Here is a 24221-nt window from a genome sequence, read left to right on the forward strand (position 1 = left end):
GGAAAGTGTCTGTTTCTAGCTAAAGACTTGCCTCTTCTGCAGGGTCTAATTTGCTACGAATTCTGTCAATGTAATTGTCATCCTGGGCAGATCTTCCATCTATGGAAGTTTGATCGGGTCTGTTTTATAGTGTCCATATCTCTGCTTAATGTATTTGAGCATCTTTAGATTTAAAAGACATTTTTATTTACAATGTTGTTAGTTTCTGGTGTACAGCACAGTGATTCAATTTCCTAGACCTTCTTGAATATGCTGAAATATACTTGAAACAATCACGTTCATGTGCTTGTCAACTAATTTTATCATCTGCATCATTTCTGGGTCTGTTTCTATTGGTTGCTTTTTCTCCTCGTTATGTAGTTTTCTGTTTCTTTGGGTGCCTGGTAATTTTCGATTGGCTGCCAAACATTGTGGCTTTCACGTTCTTGGGTGCTGGGTAATTTCGTATCTTACCGATGTTGTAAGCCTTGTTCTAGGAACGGTGGAGCTACTTACAGAGCACATGATCCTTCTGAGGATTGCTTGTAGCCTTGTTAGGCTGGACCAGCTCAACATTTATTCTGTTGTATTCTATTTCCCCCAAAATGAGGCAGTCCTTGTGAGTGCTTTACCCTTTGCCTTGCCAATGATGAGGCTTATTCCTTTTTTGTTGTTGGGAACACACACCACTCCCAGCATGTTGAAAACATTTTTTTTAATTATGGGAAAATATACAATACATAAGATGTAATATTTCAACCCTTTTAAAGGATACAGTTCTGTGGTGTTAATTATACTCACAGTGTTGTGCAACCATCACCACCATCCATCTCCAGAACATTTTTTTCATTGTTTAGAAAATACTTTACTAGTTTCTGTAATCAAACCCATGTAGATAAGACCTTACGTATTTAATACAGTGCATTACCCCAGTACAAATGGACAAAATCCTGCTTAATGTGTCTAGACCAATATGGCTGTTAATTTCTGTACACTGCTCACCCAACATGGTACAACGGGGGTATTTTTTCCAAAGTTGACAGCACAAAGCTTCCAAAGGTTTAAATTATGTATGTATATATATATATATATATAATATAGATAGATAGATCATATATCTGTCTGTCTATATGGATAAACTTCTTTTACTTATATAAAGACACCGCCGGCAGTATGTCATGCAGCAGCAGCAGCAGCAGCAGCAGCAGCAGCAGCAGCAGCAGCAGCAGCAGCAGCAGCTCCCCCGGGCTCTGCCGGCGCCTGAACAAAGTTGCAGAGACAGCGGCACACTCCCTTAAAAAAAAGATAGAAAACAAACCCCAGAAGACTGCAGAGTTCTGTTGCTGTCGTGGTGCCCGGCACCATTTTCCCAGAACGTTTTTCCGTCTTGCAGTCCTGAAACTCTGTCTGCATTAAACACAGCGCCACCTGCCCCGCTCCCCAACACCCGCCGTTGTCCTTTCTGTCTCTAGGAATTTGTCTGCTCCAACGAGCTCATGTCAGTGGAGTAAGTACTTCCATCTTCTGTGACTTGCTCATTTCACGGATTATACGTCTCCAGGGTTCATCCGTGGGGTAGCAGGCGTCAGAGTTTCCTTCCTTTTTAAGGCTGGACAATATTCCGTTGTGTGAATGGGCCGCAGTTTGCTTGTCCATCCATCTGTCGATGAGCACTTGAGTTGCTTCCACCTTCAGCTGCTGTGAGTGATGCTGCTGTGGCCATGGGTGTTTCCCTCCCTCCCTCCCTTCCTTCCTCCCGTCTGTCCTTCCTTTCACTGTGGAAGGCACTAAATCCCCAGCTCTTACTTCTGGGATACCCCCCTCCCCATTCCTTCCTTAGCTGCACCTTCTCTGTTCTTTTTTCCTGGAACTGCTGTTGTTCATTGAACTTCCTGCTCTAATCCTGTCACTTTTGCTTTCTCCCTGCTCTAATTTTTCTCTTTCTTTTCCCTCCACTTTCTGGGATATTTCCTTGACTTTATCTTTCAGTCCTTCTTTTGAATTTTATTTCTGTTATCATTGTTTTATTTCCCCAGTGCTTCACATACTGTTATCTGAATTGCTGCTCTGCTTAAGTTCATAGAGCTCCATGCCTCCTGTCTCTCTGAGGAATGCCCAGAGCAAGGCCCAGGCGGAGTGTGGGGCTGAGGGGAGGCGCTCCGGAGGCGTGCGGCTGCTCTCAAGGTGGCCAGCGCTGTGCCTGGACCCCGGGCTCCCTCCACCACCCCACCTTTATTCACTCGTGCTGTCTTCACTCTGTGTGACACATCATGCTATACACACGTGTGTGAGCTGTATCCGCCCTGCCACACACACGGAGCCTGTGTTCATAAGGCCATCTTCATGTCCAGCCCTGGTCCCTGTGATCCAGGGCTGAGCTGGAATCTGCCACTGCCTTGGAGAGGTGCAGGGGGCCGTTTCATGTGGGAGATTCACCCAGACGGGCCCCTCAGGGCCCCATTTCTGGCCTTGCCCACCATGTGTCCCGTCACCCCGGTCATTGCCTGCCCTGAAGCTGGAGGCTGAGCCAAGGCCTTCGAGGGATGGGGAGAGGGAGCAAGAAGTCAGGGGTGGGATGGGGCAACATGGGGATACACGTGATGGGGATGCTGGGGAGCCCTCGGGGCTAGCAAGACCTCTTTGTGCACCTCTTACTCTCAGGGGCCTAGGGCAAGTCCCTGCCCTGTCGGGGCCTCAGTTTCCCCATCTGCATGAGATGGAAACCAGACAGCTCATCTCTTACATGTGTTCCTTTTAGCAGAAACTATGGCCAAGCTGCGCCATCTGGTGGCCACAAATGAGTGTCCCCATTCAAGATGTGGCTCTGTGGACGCAGGGGATTGGCTAGCCATAGCCCTTGTTCCTCCTGTCTGACCTTGTCAACCCAGGGAGTCAGGGAGGAGGGCTCTGTTCCTGCTACGTGTCAACCTTCCTGACTGGCTGCCTGTCTTCCTTAAACATTCACTGATACCCGGTAGTCAATGATGCCTGTGCTCGGAGGTACAGGAATGTGTCAGGTGTGGCGGAGTACCAGGACTGGGGGACTAACCCTGCCTTCCTGGAAGAGGTGGCATCCGAGTGTGACCTGAAGTTGGAGTTGGCTGCCTATGAGGGAGAGGTCAAGGCAAAGATGAAAATGAAGTTAAGGCAGGTGGCCCCTTGGGTGGGAGCGGGAGCTGAGCCCAAAGAGGAGGAGACTCAGGTGGGGGCCTTGCAGAGTGGTTGAGGGACTGCCACTTTCAGTGGGGCATCACGGAAGGGCTTGGAATTTCTACCAGGGCTGGGAACTCAGGCAGGTTGGGCTGGAGGGCCAGAGTGCTCCCATCACAGGGAGGGCACTGGTTATGGGGTTTGGGGGAGGCCACTCAGTGCCACGTGCATTTCCTCTCAGGAGCTGGAAAGGCATAGATGGATCAGGAATTCTTCTATCTGGGCCAGGAAGCATCCTCAGGCTGGTCCACCCAGCTGACACAGGGCTGGGCTGGGTGGGTCTGGTCAAGTCAGCCATGCTCTGGATAGGGTGGGAGGGAGGAGACAGTTAGGAGCCAGTGAGGAGACCAGAGCAGACATCCGGGCTGGGGCCAGGATGGCTGTGTCCAGGCAGGAGATGGAGGGTAGGAGCCCTTCTGCAATGGGAATTCACACAGGAATTGTCAACAAAAAGCATTTGGCTGCCTGTTGAGACCAGATGCTAGGGGTGGCAATGGTCACAGAGCCTCCAGTTGGGGGTTACTTCCATAAACATGATGGGCGAGATGGGTGTGGGCAGCACAGGCTATGAACAGTGGCCTGGCTGGACATACCGTTAAGGGAACGGGAACAGGGAATCTTGATGGATAGGACGCAAGGGCGGTGAGAGCAAGCAGGAGTCCAGGATGACTCCAGGGTGATTGAATTGAGTGAATGAATGAGCAAGTGAGCGATGACCCAACACCCAGGATCCCCCCTCATCCACTGTCCCATCCTTACCTGACTTGAAGAAAGGGCAGAAAGGCAGGCCCTTGCCCTTCAGAAGCCCCTCTACCGGCACTGGCGCTGGCCGAGGTGCTGAAGCCACGGTGCCAGAGGTGGTCCCTTTGCTCCCGGCCTTGGGGCTCCTCCCAGTGTGGGGTGCTGGGCGAGGGTGCCGGGCAGAGGGCAGGAGGGGCTAGCCAAGTGACAAGTGAGGGTCTCTGTTCTACCCTGGCCCTGATGGCCTCTCTCCCTCTCTCTACTTGACAAACTCTTACCCTGCTGCCCACTGTGGGGGTGGGAGGAGCTGATCACCCTCTGCTCCTGCTTCTGACCCCAGGCCGGGAGCACCCCAGGTCAAGGCCCCATCCCGCCAGCTCCGCTGCACTACTGAGGCCAGGCTCTGCGGGCGAAGGGGTTACTAGCCAGACTCTTGATCCAGACTGCCTGGGAAGAATTCTGGCAAGTTACTTCACCATTCTGGACCATTTCCTCACCTGTATGATGGGGATCACAATCACACCGCCTCCTAGAGTTGTTGTGAGAATTAAGGGAGTAAATATTTGTGTGGGAGAAGCAGAGCCTGTCCCTGGTAAATGCCAGTGTTTGCTAACCCAACAGATAGGACCTGCCCTCCCCCAGCACTCAGCCCCTCTAGGAGGGAGAACTGTCTTAACTACGATATTTTCTCCACTTGAAACCTGCTCTCAGAAGTAAGGAGGAGGAGGGGTGTGGCCTGGCCAGGAGACCCTGCCCTCAGCCGAGGTGGGCTTTCCTCGTGGACATGGCTGGGCTGGCATCACTGGCTTCCCTCCTAAAGCGTCCTTCTTCCACCCCAGACATGAGCCCTGACTCCTGGAGGGGTGCTGAGCGAGAAGCTTGGTGAGCTGACCTCACTTGGGGAAGTTGGGAGGGTCCCAAGTCCCCTTAAGGTGAAGGGGTAATGTTTCTTTCTCTCCCCCATTCCACCCATGATGGGGAGGGAGGGTCTGCTCCATGCTGAGTGTGGTCCTAGTTTGAACATTTCACCCCTGGCAACTTAGGCATTCCAACCCTTCCTGATGTCTTTATGAAATGTGAAAACTCGGGGTTAAAAACCCTGCAAAAGTGAAAACCACATGGAGGGGTAGAGAGTGGACCCACTCTCTCCTCTCCCCAGAAATAACAACTCTTACCTGTCTGTTGCATCTCTCCCAGGAAAGATCCAGGCTTTACGGGCATAAATGTTCTTTAGAAATGCAAACCTGACCGTGCTGCACACTGTGTCTGGGTATCTTCCCAGGAGCCCTGGCTTTTCACCTGTGTCCACGGTTGCCAAGGATCGGGTGTTAGGGTTTGCTGTTCATTTCCCTGCTGCTCCAGTTTCCCATCACCACAGAGACTGCTGCAAGGTATTCATTTCCCCCAAAGTGCACCATGGGAGCACGTCAGGGTGCCTTCTCAGGTCTCAAATTGCTGGCTGACAGGATTTGGCCCCTTCCTGGCTGTAGGTGGGCTGCATATGGAGCTGGGGGGGGATGTTCCCATGTCCCCAGTGGGTCAGGGTGAGAGGTGTTATGGGGGCTCAGGGCTCCCCATGCCTCATGCAGGAATCTGACCACTCCACCGGGGGTCCTCCTACCTTCCTGAAATATGGCCACATGGGGTCTGATTGGAAGCTGAGTCCAGCAATTAATCCTGTCGCAGCCCTGCTCAATTGCCGGGGTTTTTCTGTTTTGCTCCCTTGGCCTAGATTTCCCCAGGGACAGCTCTGACTGGCCGTGGCATGCTTGGTAAATTAAATGTTAAAAAAAAGCACGATGACTTTAATCAATCCACTGAGATGGCGGCGACCTCCTCCACTGGAGGGAGCCCCCCCTGCCCAGGCTCAGAGTCTTGGAGGAGGTGGGGGACAGGACAGTCACCCCAGTGCCTGCCCATGGGGGAGGGAGGAGAGCCGGGCGTTCCCAATGTGGCTTCCTGGAGCCCAGAGAAGGGGTCTGGGGGGTGCAGCGGGGGCACTCTGACCCCGCCTTATGGCTTGCCCTTATCGCTGACCCAGGCCAGCGGTGAATGTGGGGACAGGGAAGCAGGAAGCTCCTCCCAGGGTGTCCCTCTTGATCGGAAGTTCTGGGTGGGGCAGAGCGGTGGGAATGGGCAGCCCTGTGGCCTGCAGGTAAGGTGTTTATGATGAGCCCGTTGGGTGCAAGCAGGAGGAGACAATGTCTTCCAGCTGCCACTTGGAGTGCCGGGGAGGAACCCTGGGGAGCAGGAGGGTCACCCACCCCACGTAAGAGTGGGGCGTAGGGAGATTCCATGGTCCTTCCCAGGGGGCAGAGGGGCCTGCTGAGCTGGTCCTGCCCTAGACTCCAGCCCAGCTGTGATGTTATAGCAACTGCGCGCCTGCACCTCTGAAGGGGCCCAGCGCTGTGACCTCCAGGTCCTCGCTGCTTCAGTCTTCCTTCTTTGCTTGCTTACTTTCCAGGTGCTGTTCAAGGTCCTCCCTCACCCCCACAGTGGTCCCTAATACACCCCCCTAATTACCAAAGACCTCCCCCTGGGCCTAGGCTATTTAGGCTATCCTGTCTCTGGGCTCCACCCTTCCCAGGCAGTCGTGCAACCTCGGGGCCTGCGCCTCCAAAGGGTGCCCGCTAGGCTGCAAGACTGGGGCTGCGCCGAGTAGGAGCGCGGTGCCCAGGCCTGAGTTTGTATACAGATAGAGCCCACTCCCTCCTCCTCAAACGCCGCGCCACAGACACTGAAATTTGGTCGTGTCTGGAGAACAGCAGGGATCCTCCTGCCCGCAGGGAGTTCCAGGAGCGGCTAGAGGGGTCTGGGTCAGAGGCAGAGAAGGTTGCAGGTGGCGGTGGAATCCGGGTCCTGAGTGGAGGCGCTCTGGGGTCCCGGTGGGTGGGCCCTGGGAGTTGATAGGCCGAGGCCTGGGTGTGGGATGGGGTGCTTCCAAGGAGGCGCTACAGACAGGGGCTCTCTGAGCATGAGCAGAGCGGGCAGCGCAAGGTCACTGGGCTGCCTATACTTCTCCAGGGACTGGGACCCCAAGGCGCAAGAGTCCCCAGGACGGATTGGATGGGGAGATGCTGCGATAGGTCCCCTATCTGCAGGGGTTTCCCGGAACCTCGCTCAGCGTCGCAGCCCCCTCTCTGTGCTTCCGGGAGGGAGCACCCGGTAGGAGGCGCGCGAGGCAGACGGGTGAGGACCTAGGTCAGGTCCTGGCCCCCATCCTCCGCCCCACGGCGGGTGGGGTCCTCGCCCCCCGCCCCTCCTCCTCAGGTCCGCGTGTCCGGGAGTCTGGCTCGCCACGCGGGCAGAGGGGGCGCTGTCGGCGCGGGCGGGCGGGGCCGGAGCGCGGGGGCGCGCGGCGCAGAGCGAGCGCAGGGGCGGCGGGCGCGGGCCGCGGCGGACTGGGGGCCTGGCGGGCGGCTCTGCGCCGTGCGGGGCGCGGCGGCGTCGGGCGCGCGGCCAGTGAGCGCGCGGGCGGGGAGGTGGCGGCGACGGCGGCGGGAGGAGCTCGGCGCCGCTCCCCGCGCTCCGCTCCTCGATGGCTCTGCCCGGGCCGCCCGAGCCGCCCCGCGGCGCGCCCCGCAAGGCGCCCAGCCTGCTGGAGATGGGGGCGCTCTGCTTGGACTCGGAGATCATCCTGGGCTTCACTAGCCACCTCCTGCGGCGGCGAGCCAAGGTGAGGGCCGGGCGGCGAGACCCGGCTGGCGACAGAGGCGCTGTCCCACGACTTTGCCGCGCGGCTCCTGCGTCTCTGGGTGCGGCGCCGGGAAAAGAGGCAGCAGGTCCGGAGCCGCGTCCCGCAGGCCGGGTCGGGGACTCGCTGCCGCACTTCCCCGTTAGTGCTGCCCCATCTCGCTATCCCCTCAATGCTGCATCCTGAGCGGGGGACCGTCAGCTAGGGCGGACAGTGCAGCGCCGGGACTCTGAGTCCCACCGCGCGTCTTCCCGGGGTGGGCGAGGCAGGGGGTCTGGGGCCTCCTGGCTGATCCTGAGTCCTGAGGTGTTCGAGTCCCGCCTGCACCTCTAGGTTCTGCAGGGCTGTGTCCCGGCCGCCTCCAGGAATTGGGGTGTCGGGTGTGAGCGTGTGCTTCCTATAGTGTCTCAGCGGTGCGGACCAACGAAGTTGCGGGTGTGGCCGGCCCGGGGCATAGGACCCCGGCTCCTGGCGCCAATGTGTTTCTAGGGGTGCAAGTGGGAAATTGTGTGGGTGAGTCCCAGAGCAGTTGAAAGGCGGGGGCTGTGGTGTCCCGCGGTGCTGAGATCCAGATGGGGGCTGACGCCCGTTTTCCTTTAGGAAGCTGAGGTGAGGTAGGAAAGGCGAAGAGCTTCCGGCCCCCGGGCCGGGTGGAAAGGGTCTGGAAGATGTGGGATCGTGGAGTGAGAGTGGGGGGAGCCTCTGCCCACTTTTTGCTACCCCGACGCACGCTGCATGCCATAAACGACTCGGAAAGCCAAGACGGGAGGATCACCCCCAGTCCTCTCTTTTTGGAGAGGTGCTGCGTGTGTGGAGAGGACCTTCCTAGTGAAAGGGAGGGTGGGCAAAACATAAAGAAGGGATCGCTTTGAGGGGCTCAGGAGCGGCGGGGAGCTGCTCGAATCTGGGTGAGGGTCTCACTGCGGCCGAGGATCCGCTGGCCCGGGTCTCCGCCTGGACTGCGCCCGCCAGCCGCCTCTGCTCTGGCTTCGCTCCTCCTAAGTCTCTCGGGCGCGCCTGTTCGCCCCGGACGGCGGTGCCGGGTCTCTCCAGAGCCTCGCGGCCGCGGGTGAGCGACAGCCAGAAGGGGGCGCTCGCGTCACGAGAAGCCGGGCGGCCGCGCCCGCTGAGCCCAACCTCGGGTTTCAGGCTGACCCAGAGCTGGGACCGGGAGCCGCCTGCCGCCTTGGATAACGGCAACTCTTAAGAGTTGGACTGGAGCGGGAGCAACTGGTCGCCGGAGAAGGGAGGCGACCTCCCAGCCTGAGACAAACAGGCAATTAATTCCGAAGCTAAGTTCCCATCTGCCAGGTTGGCTGACAACAGGTCCCCCGCACACCCTCAGGGCCACCTCCTTCCGCTTCCCCCGCGCACAGCGCGCACACCCAACATCATGCACACGCGCGGCTACAGAGACACGCGTGCCGTTTGCAGACACGCTTAGACACAGAAACACTGGAGCAGGCACCGCACGTTCCGAGGCGCAGACCATGGCGACACTCACCCACGCGGGACAGACCCAAAAGGTGGCCAGCGACACGCAGAGTGCGCTGGATTTGCAGGAAAAAGCGACTGGGAGTCTAGGGGCTGGGGTTCAGCCCCTTCTTCCTTCCACTTTGTTGTGTGACCTTGGGAAAGACCTTCCACTCTGCGGTCTTAGTTTTCTCTCCTGTAAAGTGAGGAGTGGGTTGGTATGTCCCGGGAGGTCCCAGAGTCCCAGGAGCGGAGCAGGAAAGCGCATGCGCGCGCGTGTACCGGTTCTCTCACCGTGGCCCCCAGCGCTCCTCTCTTGCGCTGGGACTCGCCTAACAGGTTGGGGGCCTCGGAGTGGGTGGAGCCACGGGGAAAAGCAGGACACCCTCCCCCAAGCACTGCTGAGCGAGGGCTTGGGCGGGTCCCGACAGCCCTCCGGAGCCCCGCCCCCGCCCCGCCCCCGGAGTCCCCGGCCCCGCCCCGGCCCCGCCCTCGCCTCCCAGCGCGACCGACCGACCGCCGCCGCCGCCGCCGCCACCGCCGCGCGGTCTCTGCCGCTCGTCCGGGCCGCGAACTTCGGAGTGGCCGGCCGGGTCATGGGGGCGTCCCCGGACAGGATCACGTAGCCACGGCGCCCCGGAGAGCCCGAGTGGCCCCGAAGCGACCGCCAAGTCCTTCCCACGTCCTGGCCATGGGCAGCCGTGGCGCTACCCTGTGCGCGGCGCAACCCGCGGTACGCGCGGCCGGGCCCGAGAGGGAGGCGGGCGGCTGGGAGCCGCCGGGCCGCCCGGGACAGAGCCCGGGACACAGAGGATGCACAGAGCCCTGGGGGCCCGTCCTGTAGCGGAGCGCGGGTGGCGCCGAGCCTCCTGCTGGGGTAGGGGACCTAATCGAGACCTGGGATGGAAGAAGAAGGTGGGCGGCTGGTTCGCGCCCAGCGCTCTTAACTTTGTCGATTGCGTCACTCTGGTGCTGGGTCGCTCTGAGGTCTGGAGGCACCGGTGCTGGGTCCCTGGGTGGCGCCGCCCAGTGGCTCAGGCTCACGGTCCCTTTCCGCCCCACCCCCCGCAGGTAGCCGAGGGCGGCCCGGCCCGCGAGCCGCTGCGGCTGCTGGAGGGGTCACCCCGCAAGAGGCTGACCGCCGGGCCAGAACAGGACCCCTGCGGCAGCCGCCCTGCGCCCGAGGGCGCCGGGGCAGGCGCAGAGCAGGGCCATTCGGCCGGTGGAGGCGGCTGGTGCCGCCACTGCCACACGAAGCTCGCCGAGCTCAAGCGACAAGCGTGGAAGCTGGTCAGCGGGCCCGGGACATCCCTCCGGGTAAGTGACCCTTCCTCAGGCAGCCGTGGGACAGAGGCCCATGCTGGAACTTAGGAGACCTTGGGATCTGGAAGGAGGCGAGGTTCCAAGGATTTCTGGCCAATCCCTTCCCTTCTCTGGGCCTCGGTTTCCCCATTTGCGACACCTTGTGTGAATCGGGGCATTTTACCCTAAGAGGGTCCCAAGGTCTGATTGGAGCAGGGTTGGGCGGGTGTTTCTGCTGCAGATGTCCTACAGCTGGAACCACTGTCTGCTTTGGGAGGGAAGGGAGAGGGAGGGGGCAGGGACCCCGCCCTGGGAGGGACCGCTCCTGCTTTGCCAGCAGCAAGAGGTTACCTGGTGCGATGTCGCCCTTGGGGCACCTGGGTCCCCAGCCAAGTGTCTGGAGACTGCACACCTGGGGCAGGAGGGCTGGAAAGGCCAGCGGGTGGGCCAGCTACTGTGAGGGGAGCCCCTTCCCTCCACCTCCTGCTTCACAGATGAGAGTTGTGTGTGGGATACAGCTTGGAGCTTTGCCATTCTGGCAGTGGCTGCCCATCTGGGAACTGAGTGACTGGGCCTCTGGGTTCCCCAGGCTCTAAGCACCAGCAGCAAGGTGTTTGCCTGGGGAGGGGGCTCTGCTGAACTCTCCAGCCAGTGGGCTTGCCCTGGGCTTGGGAGGAGCTGGGACCATTGTTCCGGGAACAATGCTCCCTGGAAGTTTGCAAAGCCTGGGAAGGTGGGGGTCTCCAGAGGAAGCCCTTCCCGCCTGACCTTCAGTCTTTCTGAAAGCATTCCTGGGAAGTCCGAATAATCCCCATTGAATCTAAATATAGTTCTCCAAGGAGGCCATGCGGTCTGGGCCAGACCCTGGCCTCCTGGGGTCCCACGGTGTTCCCTGTGTCTGGCAGGGCGGGGTGTGGGGAGGTCATGTGAGTCCAGTTTGTGTTCTGGGCACCTCCTCTCTGCGTTCAGGGGAGAGGACCTGTGGCCTGTCCTGGGGTGGGGCTGGACCCTCCCACATCTGCTCTCTGAGCAGGGGGCAGCTTTGCCTAGCTCTGTGCCGCAGATGGCTTGAATCTGGTTGAAAAGGCACCAGGAGGGCCCCAGAAAAGGGTGTTTTGGTTCAGAGCTTTTGCTACCCCACTGGGGGAAAGTGAGGCCAGAGAGGAGGGCTTTAGTGACTGAGCTGGGCTTTGCCTGGTGGTGCTGGACATGTGGCCGGCTGGCCACCAGGTGGACAGGGGAGCTGGGTGGAGAGAGCTGCAGGTCACACCAGTCGCTGGTGGATTCGGGGGCCCTCATCTGGGAGGCCTCAATGGTCTCTGCCTGCAGACAGCTCATCAGGGAAGCCCCGGGACCACCTGCGGTGCTCACCACCCACCTCTCCTGGCCTCCCCGGAATTTGACGTTTGACACTGGGTACCCCTCAGTGCCAGGTGAAGGCTCACCCCCTGCCCAGCCATCCCTGTCACGCAGTGGCCTGCTCACCCAGCAGACGAGGGTCTCATGCGTTGTTCCTTGCTTTGGCCCTCTCCCCGGCTCTGTTTCCTCCTTTGTCAGTTGGGGGTAGCCTCTAGGGGGCGCTGTCCAACCTGTAGGGTGCTGTGCCTGAGGGAGGGAGGGAAGGCCCCTTCATCCACTGTTTCTCCAGAGAATGGAAATGGGCCCAGGGGGCTTCAGGCCCTTGGGCTGAGCCATCTGGGCCATGGGACATCATCAGTGGTTGGGCCTGCAATCCTGGGACCTTGATGGGCCTCATTGTTCTATGATACCCAGGCTTTCGCCAGCATCCTGGCTGATTGGCACACAGCCTACAGCCTCACCTGCCGGCCTGCCCCATAGATCCTATCAAGGAAGGCTGGGGAGGTGGTACCCAGGATGTGCACACACAGCTGCTTCTGCTTTGGGAGGGAGAGCTCGCTGAGGCAGCCAGGAGGCCCCCGTGTGTGACCGGCTCTGGGTGAGCCCCAGTGGGTGCTCCCGGCAGTCTGGCCCATGGTCCAGGGGCACTGGGCTCTGCTCTGAGGCTGACAGGCCACTGGAGTGTAGAGTCTGTGTTCTAGAGTTTTCCCCGGGGGCCCTTGCTTGTTTCTTACCATGAGGAGATGAGCTTCGTGGGGTCAGCACCCCACAGTTTACAGAGAACTTTGCTGCTGTCACCTCACTTGGTCTCCTGCTTGTGGCATCTGGGGAGGCTGGGAAGGGAGGTGGCCCGCTGGGCTCCACGGCTCAAGGTGAGGATGGCCTAGGGGCCTCTGCCTCCCGGGTCTCTTCCTGGTCTCAGGTGTAGAGGGAGGCTTGAGAGGGTGGAGGACAGCGGTCTTCAGCCAGCCCCAGGCACTCTGCCGGCGCCTGATGCCTGCCGTCCCCCCGGGGCAGACAGCTCCGGCTGCGGGACTCCGTGCTGGCTTATGAAAACTTGTGGCCTCAGTTTCCCTTTCTGTACTGGGGACCACTTTGTACCCCTTCCACAGGTGTGTGGGGCTGGCAGTGGCGCAGGCCGGCCTGTACACCTCAGGCCGTGTTGCTTTTGCTGGGGCGTGGTCTCGGGGGTCATGCTGTGCCCAGGCGGTCGGAGGCCTGCTCAGCCATCTGGTGGCCTGGGCGGGAGGCCCGCCTCTTCCCGGCTGCCTTTGGTACCTTCTCGCTGCAGCTGCCTCGGTGTCCCTGTCTGGGCAGTGGGGGTGAGCGTGGTTCCCACCCAGGGATTAGGACTGTGCCCTCCCCCATCTTTGATTTCCAGTGCCCGGGGGTGTGGGGGAGGGGCCGTGCTCTGCCGCTGGGTTGTTGCCAGGAGACTGTCCTGCCTGAACCGCGAAGGGTGCTGGGCCTGGGTGTGGAGGGGCTACCAGGCTGGGCCTCTGGTCCCCCGCTGAGCCACTCTCTGTTCTCACCAGGGGCCCTGGCCTCATCTTCTGGGAACCCCTTCTGGACCCCTGCGTGGCCTGGAGCTACCCTCCCCAGATGTCCTCCTGCGGCCTCCTTGGGTCACTCCCCTCGGGCCTGCTGCAGATGCCTTGCTCCGCCCCACCCCCTCACTCCCACCCCTGCAATCCTGCCAAATCCTTTCTCTGCTCTCCCTGTGCCCCTGCCTCTGAGAAGTCTCTGCCTGGGGCTCCCAGCGCCTCCCACCTGAGGCCAAAGCCAGGCCTTCCTCTTCTGCCACCACTGACCACTCTGCCCCTCTTGTCCCCTGACTCAGAACCTGAGGCCCCAGACCCCTCAGGCATGCTGGTCACTGGGTCCCTGCAGACCCCTTTCATTGTCCACAACCCTGCCCCGCTCCCAGTGCTTGCCCACCCACCGCTGCCCACTCTTCGGGCAGCCAGAGGGGACTCATCGGACCTTGGCTCCATCAGGAGGGTCTCTGGATGGTTCTGGGTCCTGCTGTCCCAGCTTGGCCCTGCCAAACCGAGGCCCCCTGAAAGGTGCAGCCCCTGGGCACAAGGGTCCTCTTCATCCCATGGTTGTTCACTGCAGCACCCTTTTTGCAGACCCCCAGCCCTCATCCCTCCCAGGCTCATTGGCAGAACCACACAGCCTGAGCTGCCCGAGGCTCCAGCTGTGGTGTCTGGATCATGGTGACCGACCCCACTTTGACTTCAGGGCGCAGAGCTCTGGGGCCCCTCTGTGTGCAGAGAGCTTCCCCTCCCCCACATCTCCACCTTCTCAGGGAGGCCACCTCTGCTGCCACCTGACCCCACCTTTTCTCAGCTCTTCCCACACCCCTTGGTCATTGGGTGGTCTCTGTGTTCAGTGTGCCACCCCCAGGCTAGGAGCTCTGTCAGGGCACCACGAGGTCTGGGTGCCCCTGAAATGTTTGTTGAATGACTGAATGACTAGGCTTTTCCTCCCACAGCCTGCTGTGTTCACCCTGGGGGCTGCTGGGCTGGATTCTGGCTCTCTCCTCCCCACCTCAACCTCCTCGGGACGCCCCTCGGGAGGATGGCAATCCCCAGGCTCCTAGCAGCAGTGGGGTGGGGATGCTGCTTGGGGGTTCGCCCCAGCTGCTGCCCAGATGTATCATGAATAGGTGGTGACTTCTCCGGGACTGTGACTTTGACGTGTCGATCCTGGCATTGAACTGATTAGCACTCTGATGGGGCAAAGTTTCAGATCTATTTCTCTCTTGTGAATCTCGGGCTCACTCAGGCAGGGGGTTTTGTCCTCCCCAACCCTGCAAATTCCAGAACCACTGCTCATGGCCCCTGCCCACCCATGCAACCCCAGCATCGGTTCACATTTTTCACCAAGCTGGGCAACAAGTCTGAAGGCTACTGGGGAGGCCAAGGGCTCTCCTCCCGTGCACAGCTTGGGGTGATGTCACCAGGCTTCTAGAGAACCCTCTGGCCTCTCTCTGGGGCCTGACTCGGGGGTGTGGATCCTATCAGTGGTGGTCCATTCCTCTGTCTCGCCTCCAGGAAGCCTGCGTGATGTGGGGGTCCTTTGTCCCCAGAGCCCCCAGCTCTGACTGCACTGGTGTACAATGGTGGGGTCCTGGATCTGTCATCTCCACCAGGCTGTGGGCCTGGCTGGGGCAGGGGCTGAGCCCATTTGCCACTTGGGGTCAGACTCCCTGGACCCCTGCTCCCCCCATGCTGTTTGGAGCCTGACCTGAACTCCACCAGCTTCTGGGGGGTGGTCAGGGCCACAATATCTGTCTGCCTCAGGGCTCCACAGGGCGGGGCACCTGGCGTCAGCAGTGTTCCTCAGCTGAGCCAGGTGTTGGCAGGCTCCAGAGGCAGCCAGGGAGGTGTGAGTGGGGCGGGTGCTCCCTGGGGCTGTCTGCCGGGCACTCTCCCAGCTGGCGGGGAACTGGATGACTCAGCTGGGAAGGGATCCATCTGTGGGGCTTGAGGCTCCCAGGCTACTCTGTGGGATGGAGCCCAGGCAGAGGGAGGGAGGGAGGAGGCAATCCCCCCCAGCCTAGCCTCACCACCTGGCCTCTGCGAGACCTTGGCTGACCCCTCTCCACCCTCCCCTGGCTCCCCCCTCCCTAGATAGATGGTGGTCTAGCTGGTGTTCCCTGCTGTCCCTGGGGATTTCCTTCGGTCCTGTGATGGAATCACAGACTCCTGGTGCCTGTTCTATGTCCTTGCAGGTCTGGGGTTTCAGGGGGCGAGGGCGGGGCACCGGGGGCTGGCTGGGATGCAGGTGCTGTGGGTCTAGGGTATGGAGCTCTGCCTCTTTGCAGGACAGAGTTTGCCTGTGGGGAGTCCAGCTGCGGTCAGAGGTGGGGCCGAGCAGGGGTGTGAGTTGTGGTGACTGGTCTTGTTGCCCCTCTGCTGAGAGGTGGAGGTTCAGGGAGGGAGGGAGGCTCCAGTTACCCCTGCACCTTGGGCTGGTCAGAGCCTTGCTGGGGGCTTGTCTCGGTTTAGGATGGATTAAAGGAGTGAGTCTGGGGCCTTCTCAAGTTTCGCTTGAGTGTCCTGAAGGAATCTTATACTTGGGAGTCAGAAGAACTGGTTCTTGTCTTAAATAGCAAGGAAAGTCTAGTTTCCTTTTTCCTTTGCCTGCCAGGAAACTCATGGCACATGTACTTTTCAGCTTCTGCTGACCAGAAGAGCTCTTTCTAGCATGTCTCTGGGAACTGATCACTTCTATTTGTTCTAATGTGGGTTTCTCTAGCCATGTGATTTTGTTTTCAGTTTATGCCGTGTCGTTCCTGGAAGCCATCGCACAGTTTTTATGTGAGGAGGTGTGAGGTATGAATAACTAAATAGAGTGAAAATGGACTGAATGTCCCGTCGGCGTGTCTGGCCTCCGTCTGCTCATCTGCTTCATCAGAACAGGGAGCCTGTGCAGTGGGGAGTGGCATTTGAGGCTGGACTGTCCCCTGTCAAGTTGCTGGTAGCAGCCAGCCTGGGTGGCCGTGTCTCTGGGAGCCACACCCTGGTGGTCCCCTGATCCCCAAGCTGTGGCTTCCCCCTTCCCGCTGGATGAACACCGTGGCTGATGAGACTCTCCTGGTTAGGATGGGAGTAGGGGGCACCACCTCCTGTGGTGTGGTCACTCCTTGGTAGGCCCTCAGCTTCCCCATCTGGGAACAGGGTCATTGCTCCCTCCGGATAAAGGGCACTTTCACTGCTGGTGTTGTGTTTTGTGGTTGAGGGACCACGTGGATGTCAGGGTTCCTGGTGCTCTGTGGGAGGGTTCCCTGGCCTCATCTGGTCCCGTCCCTGTCCCTTGGTGGCATTTCAGGCGGTGGGGGCTGGGCTGGGGCAGGGGTGAGTGGGCTCAGCTGGGTGCCTAGGGCTGGCAGGTTTATAGTCCTGCACGGCCCCGCGCTAGGCTGCTCTGCGCCTGCTGCATCCAGCCTCGGGTGGATGTTATTACACCTCCGTGTGCACTCACGTCTGACCCTGCATGATGAATGCTGGCCTGGGCCACTGCCTGTTTCCGGGTGGAGCATGCCCGGTGCGGGCCCTGCCCCGTGCCCTGCGCGGGGTCGTGGTCTGCAGGGCCGGCTCCCTCTGAGCTGCCTGAGCCTACGCTCCCCGTCCCCGTCCTCCACAGCCTCGGTGCACGGCCACAGCCCAGCTCTGCCTCCTGGAGCCCTTGCCAGCCCCACACCTGTGGCCTCTCTGAAACCTGAGGGGTTGTCGGGAGCCCTTTAGGCTTGGCCCCGCCCAGCGGCTGCCTGTAGCTTAGCGCAGACCCCCGGTCTCACCCCTGAGGCCCCTTTCTTTGGTCCATGCCCCTACACTTTAAGCCCCAGCTCTGCACCCAAGCTGTGTGGCCTGAGCCAAGTGTCTTAGTGTCTCTGAGCCTTGGTCTGTAAAGGGAGCACACTCACGGCAGCCAACGAGTGAGGTAGTTCCCAGGGGCTGGGTGCCTGGCGCTCCAAGGGCACTTGGGCCAGTACAGCCGGCCAGCAGGCGGCCTGGGGCTGCCGGGCCATGGTGTGCCTGGGTGTTGGATCTCGAGGTATGCCAGGGGCCCAACCCACCTGCCATCTGTCCCCTCTGCTGGATTATCAGCAGGGTTTGTGCTGTGGGGAGTGGAACCTCTCCCCTCCCTGGATGCTTCTGAGGCCTGGACAGGAGCTTCAGGGTGGGCATCCAGGGTGGCCAGGCTGGGCCCGATGTTTATCCCTGCATTCCTCCGGCCTACCTGGCTGGCGGGATTGTGCTGCAGGAAGTGGGCAGAGCCGGCCTTCCCCAGGAGAGACAGTGCCATCAGCCAGTCAGCAGGCCTCTGGGCAATTACGTCCTCAGCTCCACCGCCCTGCGTGGCAGGGCAGAAATAGTAGACACAAGGGTGTGGGGGACTTGCTCAAGGCCTCTCACCCTGGTTTCTCCCACTCCAAAGTTTGTGCTCTTAACCAAAGTGCTATGGATCCTGGGAGGGAAGGCTCTGGGAAGGGGAATCGAGGAGGGCCTACTGGAGGAGATGGCATTTGATCCGGGCTAGAATTAGACCCACAGAGATGGTGGGAGCATCGAGAGCTCCAGGATGGGGGTGCTTTGAGCACTTGTGGAGACTGTGTCTTGGGGTGCCAGGCTAGGGGGAAGCTAGGATGCGGTCATAGGTGGGGAGGTGTGGTAGAGAGCAGTTGTGCTCCAGCCCAGGAGCAGAGGTTGGGGCCTGTGGTGTTCTGGAGAGTCCTTTAATATAAAGCTGTAGCCTTGATTCTCCTGGAAGACTCATTGGAAGGGGTTGGTAGTCGGGGACAGGTCTGGGGCCACCTGCGTACAGAGGTTCCCAGCAGGAGAACTTGGGACGCCTGGGGCCAGCTGAGGGACAGGGGCTCCATTCTGCTTCTGCACCTGCCCCTTTGCTGGGCTCAGCCCCCGGAGTGGTGCTGGGCCTGCAGGGTGTGGTGTGCCCCGCCCTGGTGGTGAGAATCTGCTGTTGCCCTGTTGCTCAGATGAGGAAGCCGAGGTCCACAGATTCTGTGCCCTGACCCAGAATGGGACAGTGGACTGAACGCCGTGTCTGGGTGAGCTTCAGGTCCCGATGAAGCTGCTTGTCTATTGGCCCCTTCCACTGTGGCCATCCTGTCTGGCTGGCCTTTAGCCCCCTGGCCCCCTCCCCCATTCTGTGTGGCATTGGCAGAGGACAGGGAGGCCATTGAGGGGAAGAGGTCTCAATGAACTTGTGTGTGCCCCAAGCTGCCCAGCTGGCTGGCGCCTGGCGCAGGGCCTTGGGGACGGGTGCCGGGCAGTGCTGGGTGGCCAGGCTGTGGCCCCCATCCCCTTGCCCCTCCCCCTGGGTCAGCTATGGGGCCTCAGAACTGCAGGCCTGCAGGATGGGATGTCTGCAGTGCCCTGGCCGGCAGGCTAGGGAGGATTGGGCTGGGGAAGAGGGTCTCCAGGTCTTCCCACTGGACCCAGCAGATGTGGGTGGGAGGGGCCTCGGGCTAGGGGTTCCGCCCCCAGAGAGGAGCCTGGCAGGTGGGAGGGCCTGGGGCAGCCAAGGTGGGGCTGGAAAACTGAGCCCCCCAGCTCCATCCTGCCAGGCTGCACGCGACCTCGGAATGTCAGCCTGAGAGGGCAGCGCCCAGCCCGGCAGCCGGGGTCCCTTCCTGGACCTGTTGTCAACTCCGGAAACGTGGCTGCCCGGGGTCAGGGCCCAGTGCGCTTTGTTTGTGGAGAGAAGGCAGGACTGGACGCGCTCAGCTGCCTGCAGGCCACTCCTGACAGTGTGGCTGGCCTCACGCGCTCCTCCAGGCTGGGCTCTGGTCCTGGGCGCTCTCCCAGCCACCCTGCCAGTGGGTGCTGGGGCCCCCTTTTGAAAGACAGGATGATGGGGGCTCAGAGAGGGTCTTCTCACAGCCCTGAGGTCTGGGGGCTTTTCTGAATTGGGGAGTAGACCCCCTTCTCACTTTCTCCCATGGAAGCCTCTGCGGGGGGTCTGGTCAGCTCCCGCCCTGCCCCAGGGGTGAGCCTGGCCTTCCTGGACCCTGGGGAAGCCTCCCCTGGTGGTGACGGTGGGGCAGCTCCCCCGGTGAAGCCCCTCTAGGGCTCCCTCTTAGGAGAAAATAGAAGGATTACTTAAAGTAACTCAGAGATCCCAGAAACACGACGGAAGATAAAAAGCCATCATTCTTAAGTGGGGGAAGGCCCCCGAAAACCCAGGTGGTGTGCTGGGTATGCAGTGCTAAATTGAATCAAATTAAGAAAAACGTTTTCCAAATGCAAGTAAAATATCTGTTTAATTAGACCATAAAGAGGAAATTAAAAGTACTATTTTGCAGCAGGGTGATTCCTGTCTAAAGGCGCTGGGCTCTGGACGGGAGGGGTGGGCTCTAGGCCTCATGGTGGCTGGGGCTTTCGGGGATTAAAATTCTGGAAACTGGGGCCGTGACCTCTTGGGGGCTTGAGCCCTCCCTGCAGCTGCCAGGAGCTGTCCCACGGCTGGGAGAGGGCACTGGCCTCAGGGAAGGGCGACTTGTTCCTCCTGGGCCTTCCCCAGCTGCCCTCTGTGCTGGGGTCTGAGGGTTGTTGGCTTGCGCTTGGGGAGGGGCAGCAGGTGGTGTGGAAGATGCTCTCGTCCCTTACCTTCTGGGGCCCAGGGTGCCCATCCTGGGAGAAGCCCCCCTCCCTGGAGCCCTGAATGCTGGGCCAGGGTGCTGGACCCTGACTCTAGGTCTGTCTTGCCCAGGGCTTGCTGGTCTGCAGGCTGTGGGGCGGGGTTCTGACTGGACGACCACAGTGAGCGTTCCTTGCCGCTGCCCTGTTCCTGGCCCCCGAGCTGGCCCAGCCTCTGCTGCCTGGCCTGCCTGAGGGGCTCAGGGCCCACTGCAGTCTCTGTGTGGTCACCCCAGGTGGGTCTCTCCTCCTGGCCGGCCTCTGCCATCTCAGGTGTGTGATACCAGGCAGAAATTGGAGAGGTGGCCCCCGCCACACCCGGAGACCCCTAGGCCTGGGGGATCTGCTGGGCCTGCAGCATCGTCACCTCCGCAGTGAAGGTGGTGAGGGTCCCCCGAGAGGTGAGCTTGGCTGCCAGTGCTGGGAGGGGTGCTTGGCTCCCAAAGTAGGCTTTGGCCGTGGGGTGGGGCCCGGGTGTGTTGGGGCCCCGAACCTTCTGGGAGCTTGTGAAGTGGGACTCAGGGGAGACCATGGCCTGGAGGCCCACGGGCTTGTAAGCCCTGCACCTGGCTTGCTGAGCTGGTGATCAGGCGGTCCTGGGCCTGTCTCCCTGTGAGAGGAGTGCTTGAGCTTGGAGGGCTCCCCCTCCTCAGAGCAGACCCCTGCCGTTCCCACATGGGGCTTGGATGCTCAGAGCCCTAGGCCTGGGTGGTGGGCGGGCGGGTGGCTGAGGCCTCCCTGACAGCCGCCACCTGAACTCTGCCTGACGAGCTGGGGGAGGGGGGTGGGCAGGGGCATCTTTGGGGGTGTGGTGGGGGTCTGGTTCTGGTGTGGGCCCAGGTCAGTCAGGAGCCCCCCCATCCCTTGCACTCCCGGCTTCCTGGAGGGAGTGGCTCCCCAGAGGCCCAAGGTCCCCAAGACAGGCAGAGGCCCCAGAACAATGGGCTGTGGGGCCTGGGGGCCGGGCGGGGTCTGGGCCGCCTTTCAAGTCGGGTTAATGGCTGTAGCAGGCAGCACTTCCTTCCCCTCACACCAGCCCACCATTAGCTGCCTCCCGCTGAGTGGAAAAACCAGGATAATCAGAGCTGGGCCTGGAAAACAGGCAGGGATGATGGAGTGGCAGCAGGCCTGTCTGAGCCCTGTGTGGCGGGGGCAGGGCGTCTGCATTCCACCTGTGGCCCGTGGGCGACCCGGGTGGGGTTCCCGCAGCGTGTCCCGTGCCTGCCCCCCACCTCCGCAGGGCTCCCTGGGGTCCGCAGTGAATTTCCCACAGGGGAGCAGGAGGGTGTGGGGGTGTCCGCTAATTGGGACCAGACACGCCGGGCACTTCAGAGGCCCCCAGCCCCCACCGGAGGAAAGCCCGTACATCAGGCAGCGGCAAGGCGCGGCCTGGCCGGGCCACGCTTTCATCCGACCTGGTCTGCCTGGGGCGCGTGGGGCGGCCCGGGCCCCTGGTTTCGCCGTGCTTTGCTTTACTGTGCGCTTCTCACAGCCCGAGGATTTGGGGCAGCCCTGCTTTGAGCCGGTCTGTCGGTGCCATTTTCCCAGCAGCGTTATGTTTCAACCGATGCTGTTTTTTAGTGTTAAAATTTTTTAAGACGCGATGTTCTTGCACACTTACTAGACTACAGTATTGTGTGAGCATAACTTTTATAGTTGTGACGCCAAAGAATTCACGTGATTCACTTTATTTCAACACTCGCTTTGTCATGGTGATCTGGACTGAATCCGAAGTATCTCCGGGGTCTGCCTGTCCCGGGGACACAAGAGCTGAGCAGTGTCCCCTCACAGCCAGGCCTCCCTGTCACAGCCGGCACCCACTGGAGCTCTCCCTTGGCGTCTGTGGACACCGGTCAGGCTGGCCACAGGCCAGGCTCGGGGAGCCCGGGCGGGATGAATGGGCTGCCCCTTTTTAGTGGTGCCTTTGGCTTCCGAGTCTGAAGGAGGGATGCGTTTGGGGAGGTTGCAGTCCCTTTTGTGGCCAGCAGGGCATCTGGATGTGCCCAGTGTCCTTTGGGGCCAGTGTGGCCAGCCATTGAGCAGGGGATGCTTTGTGGCTGGGGAGGGAGGATTTGTGGCAAGTCCAGGATGGGCCGCTGCTCCGTCAAGGGGGTGTCCTGGCCAAGCATCTGTAGTTTGGGCTTGCCCTCGGGAAAGGGCAAGTATGCTGAGGGGCTGCCAGGGGAGGGGCTGAGGCAGAGCCTGTTGTTGGGGTTGAGGGTAGGGGATGGGCCCTGGGAATGTGACTTTTGATAGCTTCCCTCCAGTGAGGTTCCTTCTGAGGCTTGGTTCCCTCTGCCTCCCCTTTTTTTCTAGAGGTGTCCCCTCTTCCAGGAATCCCTCCTGGACCTCTTGGCTTCTGTTCTTAGCCCTCTTAAGACAGCAGGCTCATGGTTACGGAGACCCCGTGTCCCCCTCAGTACAGGGCAGGGGGGTGGGCTGCAGGGGCCTCCACCAGGCAGCATAGGCCCCAGCAGCCAACTCCATGTCTGCAGCGGAGTGTGGGGGCCATTGAGACTTGCCTCCTGCCTCCCGCCAGCTGTGCTCGGGCCTCCGTCTTCCTGTGGACCTGGGCCACCTGCTCACCCCTGCAGTCCTATCACACAGCCTGGCTCCTGGGGGTCCGTTTACATTTCCTCCCAATCCCGACCAGGGCTGGAGACGCCGCAAAGGCAGGGAGAGGGTCTCCAGCCCGCCAGCCCCCCATTACGGGCTTTGGAAGCGACGTTGCTTTCAACTGGGGCCCTCAGCCCACCATAGATGGGCCCCTTCCGCCAGCTCCTGGGCTGCTGCTTGGCCATGTGGCCTGGCTGCTGTGGCCCAGTTGCTGGGGGCCGTGCAGATGGATGCCTTATTGGCCGCAGGCAAGCACGGGAATGGTGGCTGGAGGAGGGGGGCAGTTGTCCAGGGCACTGCGGGCCTCCCTGTTAAGCCCCAATGGCTCTTTTCCTGCTGGGTGCCTGCAGATGACACCGTTTGGGGCATATTAACCAGTTCTGGATTACGTAGTGGCCGCTGTGTGGGCCGGCCCAGCGTCAGGGAGGGGGGTGGGTCCTGGTGCCCGGGCACTGACCACCTCTGTCCCTTGTCCTCCCAGGATCCATGTCTCTCTGCTCTGCTTCTCGACAAGTTGCCGGCACCTGGGGCTCTGCCTGCGTGTCACCCGGAGGCTGAGCGCCGCTGTGACGTCTGTGCCACACACCTGAACCAGCTCACGCGGGAGGCCCTGCGGCTGCTGCAGGCCCCTGCCAGCCGCGAAGAGCTGGACGCCCCTCATGGAGGCTCCGGCCTCGCGCCCCCCAGCCCTGGCGCTGCCACCAGCCTGAGGGAGGTACCAGCGCCGGCGGGCCTGGTGGGGAGGCAGCCGGGCCGAGTGGGACCAGACCGGAGAAAGGGGCTGGCCTGGCCGTCCGGGCCCAGTGTCCAGGTGTCGGTGGCGCCTGCTGGCTTGGGCGGGGCCCTGAGCACGGTCACCATCCAGGCTCAGCAGTGCCTGGACGGCATGTGGAGCGTCTCGCGGGTCAACAGCTTCCTGCCGCCGTCATGCCTGGTGAGTGCCCTGGACATGCTGAGTCCACGTCTGCACCCACTGAGCTCAATGGGTGCCCTGCAGCATGGCTCCCCTTAAAGCAAGGGGGCTGCAGACACTCCTAAGGCCCAGGTCAAGTCCACCTGCCAGGTCGCTGGTGGGCAGGGTCCTCTCGTGTCCCTGGGAGCGTTGCTGCCACGCAGCACAGGCACGTGGGTGAGGATGGTTGTGGCCACTCGGAGACCACGGAAAGTGCTGTGGGCTGACACAAGGGCCCCGTGGGCTCCCAGGATGAGATCAGACCCTCATCCTCAGGGTTGGAGTAGAGGGAACATCTCCTCCTGGTCCCTCCCTGGCCAGGCTCTCTTGCCCGGAGCACAGGCAGACCTGGGTGACATGGCCCTGCCCTGTGGACAAGTGACACAGCCTGGCATGTAGTGGGAGGCCCGCAGGTGGTGCGAACTGTGTGCTCGCTCCTGCACAGGCTTGGCCCCTCAGAAGCCACCTCTTTCCAGGTGACTGCGGACTGCCTTCCCCACTCTCCAGGGCTCCCCTCCTCAGGCCTACCAGAGTGTCACCCACAGCAGTGGCATGGCCTCCGTGGAGCCAGCTCTGGCCACTGGTGGGTCCTGAGGTGCCATGGACCCGGGCTGGGTGTGCCCAGGCAGGGCCCGGCGGTCTGAGACGAGCTCTGGGGGGTGGGGCTGGGGCCCGGTGCCAGGCGCCCGGTGCCTGCTGCTTACAGAGTTCTGCTGGTGGGGGT

The 24221-nt window shown here is 61.1% G+C and overlaps 1 protein-coding gene across 2 annotated transcripts in view; it reads left to right on the plus strand.

The window, feature by feature from the left end:
* The first annotated feature begins 9608 nt into the window (after positions 1-9608).
* The window catches only part of KIF26A (kinesin family member 26A), a 40023-nt gene continuing 25410 nt past the window's right edge, over positions 9609-24221 (plus strand). For both annotated transcript variants that reach the window (XM_072963838.1, XM_072963839.1), the window contains exons 1-3: positions 9609-9830; positions 10169-10414; positions 23027-23479. In XM_072963838.1, the coding sequence (XP_072819939.1) occupies positions 9789-9830; positions 10169-10414; positions 23027-23479 (741 nt within the window). In that variant the 5' untranslated portion in view covers positions 9609-9788. The remainder of the gene's footprint in view (positions 9831-10168; positions 10415-23026; positions 23480-24221) is intronic.

This window comes from Vicugna pacos, chromosome 6 (genome assembly GCF_048564905.1).
Source record: "Vicugna pacos chromosome 6, VicPac4, whole genome shotgun sequence".
Lineage (NCBI taxonomy): Eukaryota > Metazoa > Chordata > Mammalia > Artiodactyla > Camelidae > Vicugna > Vicugna pacos.